Source organism: Fonticula alba (genome assembly GCF_000388065.1).
Source record: "Fonticula alba strain ATCC 38817 unplaced genomic scaffold supercont2.5, whole genome shotgun sequence".
NCBI classification, from domain to species: Eukaryota; order Rotosphaerida; family Fonticulaceae; genus Fonticula; species Fonticula alba.
This window is the reverse complement of record NW_009242975.1, coordinates 1,011,197-1,017,040: the sequence shown is the minus strand read 5'-3', so window position 1 is coordinate 1,017,040 and position 5,844 is coordinate 1,011,197. Positions and strand designations below refer to the sequence as shown.

At 67.0% G+C, this 5,844-nt stretch overlaps 2 protein-coding genes across 2 annotated transcripts in view; both read right to left on the bottom strand.

Moving 5' to 3' along the window:
* The window catches only part of H696_03413 (hypothetical protein), a gene marked incomplete at both ends in the record, with an annotated part of 7,709 nt that extends 5,464 nt beyond the window's left edge, over positions 1–2,245 (bottom strand). Inside the window, 2 exons of the mRNA XM_009497279.1 lie at positions 238–1,699; positions 1,871–2,245. Coding sequence (XP_009495554.1) covers positions 238–1,699; positions 1,871–2,245 — 1,837 coding nt within the window. The remainder of the gene's footprint in view (positions 1–237; positions 1,700–1,870) is intronic.
* A 1,526-nt stretch (positions 2,246–3,771) lies between these two features.
* On the bottom strand, positions 3,772–5,290 carry H696_03412 (hypothetical protein). The gene is made up of 2 exons (XM_009497278.1): positions 4,750–5,290; positions 3,772–4,509 (listed from the first exon to the last, which is right to left on the bottom strand). Exons 1-2 carry the CDS (start codon positions 5,224–5,226, stop codon positions 4,231–4,233), a joined length of 756 nt encoding a protein of 251 aa, XP_009495553.1. The 5' UTR covers positions 5,227–5,290; the 3' UTR covers positions 3,772–4,230.
* Positions 5,291–5,844: the final 554 nt, after the last annotated feature.

The following is a 5,844-nucleotide window of genomic DNA, read 5'->3' as shown; positions in this document are numbered from 1 at the left end:
GGGGGCGAGGGCAGGGAGCAGCGGCGAGCAAGCCGGTCAGCGCGCAGATGTGAGAGGGGCGTCCGGCCAAAGGGGGGTGCCGGCAGATTGACTTGTCCTCCCCCCTCCTCGCAGCCGCAAACCCCAAACATGGACAGTCAGGCAGCTGCGTGGAGGGTCCCCTCCTCCCCCTCCCCCTCCCCCCTGTTCCCCGGAGCCAGCTGTCGCCCGGATGCCCGCTCGCGAGAGCCAACGCACCCTCCACGGATTTGGCAAACTGCCCGATGCCCTGGTCAAATTGCCGCAGCTTCTTCCGGATGAAGCGCAAGTCGGCCACATTGGCCGCGGCCCGTGCCACTCCGGGGATCAGCGCCAGCGGGCTGCCATCGGCCCGGGCCAGGGCGCCCTCCTCCTCGTCGTCATCCTCGTCATCGAGGAAGGTGTCCGCGCTGGTGTTGTTGACACTCCGGAAGGAGGCCCCGGGGCTGGAGCTCTTGCTGACACTGGCCTGGCCAGCCGGGCCCTGCCAGCCGGCGTCGGGCCCGGCGTCGGACTTGGGCGGCCGGTCCAGTGTCGGCGAATCCAGCATGCAGGCCGAGGCCATTTGCTGGAGCTCCCGGCGGTCGAGCAGGTTCTCCGACGACGGGCTGGTCGGCTGGTCGAGCGTCACCAGGTACTGCCGGAAGAGCTCATCCTGAGGGGCAAACCGAGTGATCAGCAGCAGGAGCCGGTCGCGCCAGGCACACGCCGGCGAGGTGACGGCCGGGGTCAATTGCACCAGGAACCGCGCGTACTGGTGCATCCGCACCAGCCGGTACTGGGGCAGCATCAGCACCCGGCTGAGGAAAGACCCGGACGTGGTGAAGGCAAGGCACTCGACCACCGAATCGACCAGGCGCTCGGCATTGGCCACGGAGAAGGCCACATTGAAGGGCCGGCTGGCCTGCGACAGCATGGACGCGATCTCCGCCTCGGCCGCGATGATGGAACTGCTGACCGGGATGATGATGCGCTCGGACCGGTAGGTCAGGAAGTTGGTGCGCGCCGTGAAGTACTCCATGTATGCCCGTTCCAGCGTCGGGATCAGCGGCAGCAGGTGGGCCGTGGCGTCGGTCCCGAGCGGCATGACAAACTTCCAGGCCGTCAGGTGCTTCTCCTGCATGGCCTGGTCGCTGGCCGGCAGCGACGTGCCTGCGGCCCCGCCGGCCCCGGGCTCGACCCCGGACCCCGGGCCCGAGTCCCTCATCCGCTCTTCCATGCGCTTGAGCGCGCGGCGGATGTTTTCCTTGTTGGCGCGGGTCTTCTCCTGCACCCGCGCCACTCGCTGGTACATGAGCTCGATGGACTCGATGTAGTCGTCCAGCCAGAGGAAGCGCAAGGTCCTGACGGTTTCCCGCTCGGCCGGTGTCTCCGGCTGCAGGGTCATCAGCATGGGCAGCACGCGCTTGGACCAGACGCTCTTCAGCAGTTGCAGCGTCGCGCAGGCGGCCCGGAGCTCGTGCATCATGGACCGGGAGATTCGCTGCCGGAGGCGGAAATTCTCCACCGGATTCAGGCGCACATCGTGCAAGAAGCTCTCCCCGCCGTGGTGCTTGCCGGTGGCCGTGGCATGGGCGGCCTCACTGCCGGGGGTCGGGCCACCGGCGCCCACCGGGATCCGAGCTGGCGGTAGGAGAAATTCCCGCCCGCGCTGGGACTCGCGAGCCCGGGCCGTGCCGCCCTTTGCTGGGGATGGCGAGCGAGTGGTAGGCGCGGGCGCCGGCCCGGTCGGGGCCTCGACCGGGCCGCCTGCATTTGGGACTGCTTGTCCCCTCCTGGGGGCGGGCCCCGAGGCGACGCTTTTCGCGGCTCCGGGGATTTGGATGTGCAGAGAGTCTGGCAGTGGGCGCACCGGGCCCAAGGGGGCGTGGCCGTTCTCCCCCTGGGGCGCCTCCGCCCGGGAGGGGTAGGTCGCGCGTGGGTGTTTGGTCGATCGCGGCATGGACCCGAGAGGCAGGCCCTCGGCCGAAGACTCGGCCTCCGAGGAGGAAGTGGTCTCCACTATCCGAGCCGCCTCCTCCAGGCTGAGCGCCAACTCATCAACGGCCAGGGCGTGCTTGGGCTTGTCCGGTGTGGAGGTCTTGAGGTGTCCGTTGTCCTGCCCAGACACCTCATTGGCCCAGCTGACCAGACCGGGACCCGGATCGGGTGGGGCATTGAGCTCATGGCGCTTGGCCGCCCTTTGGGGGGTCAGCCCACGCAGTGCTTGATTCTCCAGGGGAGTCATGCTTCCGCGGGGGGGGGGAGGCGTAGGGGGGTGCCGAGGGTGATGTCTTCTGGGAGTGGGCGGCATGCATGGCGCATGGGTTAGCTAGATCGCCGCGGCGGTGGCCAAACAGGAAACGCCCTAAATATATATATATATGGACCTGACACAAGGGGGGGGGGAGGACAAAGGGATGTGGGAGGAGAGAGACAGAGAGGGGGGAGACGAGGTTCGGATGTGGCCACAGGAGCCGGCAGGGCCGGCGGGTTGTCTGCTCTTCGAGGGAGGTGACGCGAGCACTGAGAGAGGGCGTCCGGGCCGGCGTGGCGGGGATTGGCAACCGTTCTCCGGGGATGTGCTGGGGCTGCGGGCGCGTGTGGGACGGGGAGCCGGACAGAGGTAGGCAGAGGGAGGAGTGGGGTAGAGAGCGTAGGGCGAAGCACTGGGCATTCTCAGGGGGCATGGTGGCTTGGTGGTACTCTTGCGACCTGAGAGCACTCGGTCAGCGCCATGGCATGTTTTTCAAATAAACGCGGAGATCCCGGAGACCAGCGCCACCGCCCCCGGGGGCTGGCATCACCTGTTGTCCCCCTCCTAGACGCCGATGTGGAGAGAGAGGGGGGGAGGGGAGTGACAAGACGCGGGGCAGTCTGCCAGCGGGAGGGGTCCATCCCCCTCCGGAGACCATGGCATCGGGGTCAACTTGTCCGGGAAACATACGCGATCTCAATTTTAAAATGCCCACAATCTTCCGGAATCCCCCGCTGCGAGGAGGAGCAAGGCATCTCGGTGGGGCGAGGTTCGTATTCGGGCCACTCAGGCCCCCCCCCCCCCCGGCCCCTCCTTCACCACCTCACCACACAGCCCCAAGCACACACACACACACACACACCCATGACCACAAGCCAAAATTATTGCCGATCCGCGGACACATTTGCATGGCCCCGGGAAGACCCACGACTTGTGGGCAAAATGGAGGCGACCGGGTAAGACCTGCACATGATTACTTCCAAAAATCCGTGGACAATTGGCGGTCGGGCGGGGGCACAACCGTTGGCAGTATGGATACGTCACGGCCGCCGTGGGCGTTATTACGGTGTGCCGGCGCGTGCGCTGGGCGCGGCGCGGCGGTCGTCTGCCCGGCCTCCCCCCTCATTTACACGGCTCCTCGAGGGCGCGATGAGTGCGGGGTGAGCGAGCGTGGGTCGCGGCCCCGGGGGGGGGGGGGGGGGCCGGGAGGGGCACAGACGGCTGTGCCGCCTACATGGGCCTGTTGTGCTTGTCGGCGTCGCGGGCGGGTCTGCCCAACCCCCCACATGCCCCTCTTGACCTCCCCCGGATGGCGAACCACCGGCCGGGCACTGCCGGGACAAAATCCATACAAAACAAAACAAAAGCCAGGTCCGAAGAGTGGATGTGTGGGTGGGGGTGGGGGTGGATGCATTCCGCTCCGTCACAAATCCGCATACAGCACAAAGGAAGAGTCTACCCATGCACACATGGAGGGGGAGAGAGAGAGAGAGAGAGAGACGGGGGGGGGGGGGCCAGGGAAAAGGACAGTGTGTATTGAGAGACAGAGGGGCAGTGGCATGCGCCGGGGATGAAAAAAAAAGGGAGAAAGATGAACCCCGGCCACACTCAGCGCCCGGCTGCCCGGCTGCCAGTCAGGCATGCACACAAAGGGGCCGGACGAAGGGGGAAGCATGCGCTTGGGAAAACTAAAAGCGCAGGCTCTGCCGAGGTCGGCCACCAAGCAGGAAAGGAGCACGTCCCAGAGGGGGAGGGGCAAGAGAGAGAGAGAGAGGCAAGTGGCGCCGAAGGAGAACGTGCAAAAAGGAAGGACAAAGCACAAGGAGGGGGGACCAGCCCGCCCTCCTGGGCCGACACAGCGCGAGGGCCACGAAAGGCCGCACCGCGCTGGCGGGCGATCTTGTGTGAAGAGGGGGGGATGGAGGGAAGAGCGGGTCGCGGCGCGCGCATCGCGGACATGCGCATTGGATCCCTCCTCACCGCGGGGCAGCAGAGGCCCGGCCCAGGTGGAAGACCGAGAAGAGGGCCTGGAAGAAACCGCCAGCCGCGATGACCCCGCCCCCGATGATGTAAATGGATGTCGACAGCCGCTGCATCATATTCTCCAGGGCATTGGCCTCGGACATGATGTCGTCCGGGACCGGCACGGTGAAGAGGGCGCTGTTGAAGGCTTGGAAGATGGCCGGCCGGTGGGCCAGCGACAATTGGCCCAGGGCCTTGTCGATGAGAATGATGGCCAGCAGGCCGAGGAGCATCTACGACGCGCGGGCAAGGACGCATGCGGGCTCGGGTGAGTGGATGGTGGTAAAAGGCGCGGGGGCGCGGGGGCGAGAGACAGGGGCTGGGTCGACATGAGCCAGGCCGCCACAAGCAGGCCCACGAGACACGTATACAGACACACACACACACACACACACACACACAAGCGCCGCGGGAGGAGAGCAGTCATGTGGTAGCAAAGGCCGGTGGGCGGATGCGTGTGCTCCAGGGCGTACCTTGATCACGGCCAGCCCGAGAGACATGGCCGACAGGGAGGCGTGGCTGGTGATGCCCTTGTCGATGGCCGGCGAGGCGGGCTTGGCCACCTGTTGACGGGTGGCCCGGCGATTGTGATGCGAGGCGTCCTTCCCGAGCAGGGTCGGCAGCACGCGCACGGTGAAGGCCCGGCCGAAGGCCAGCACCACCGGCGTCAATTGCAGCACGGTCGTGGCCAGGAGCAGGGTCAACAGCGGCCAGGCCACGGCCACCAGGCCGGCCCGGTGCGAGTCGCTCAGATGTGTGTCCAGCACATGGCGCAGGCTGCCCACCGGAGCGAAGGGGTCCGTGGAAGGGTGGTGCGGCCCGGAGGCCGTCTGGAAACGCGACTGCGTGTACAGGGCCGGCGCGATCAGGGCATATGCGGCCACGCTGCAGCCAAGCTCGACCACCAGAGAGGCGGACCACCAGAAGGAGGGGAACGCAGGGGTGGCCATGATCGGAAGGGGGGCAAAGCGCGGAGGCGGGGCGAAACAAAAGGCAGGGCGGGGAGCGAATGAATGAGTTTGGGGGAGGGGGGGGGGGCGAGCTTTCAAGCAGGCAGAGGGGGGCACATGGCCGCGATGCCCGGATTGCGCGGGTCCACAGGGAGGTCCCCGAAAAGAGGCACAGGGGCGGGGCCGGAGGAGGGGCGAGGGGGGGGGGCTTGGTCGCGTTGAGCGCCCCGGGTCGTGTGCAGGGCAGGGGGCGGCAAGAAAGCGCCCGCAGCGGGGGGGAAGATCCGCGGCCCCAGGGGCTCCTTCTCTCCGGCATGGGCATGCATCCGTCGCCGGTACGCAGGGGGCCGGTCGGCCTGGTGGGTGCGCGGGAGCGCGGAAATGCCGCCCCAGGCGCGGAGAACCACAAATAGGCCGCCGAATAAAAAAAACTCCCTTTTCCGGAGACAACCAGGGATCCGGTCGTGGAGCAGTCACTCGGGCTGAGATGCCGCCCACACACGCCCGGCCGCAGGTTTGCACAGGGCGATCGAGACCGGCAGGCTCCCCCCTCCAGCCCTGTGTACACCGCGCCCCGGCACACGACACGGTCCCACGGCCCCTTCTTTTTTTTTTTTT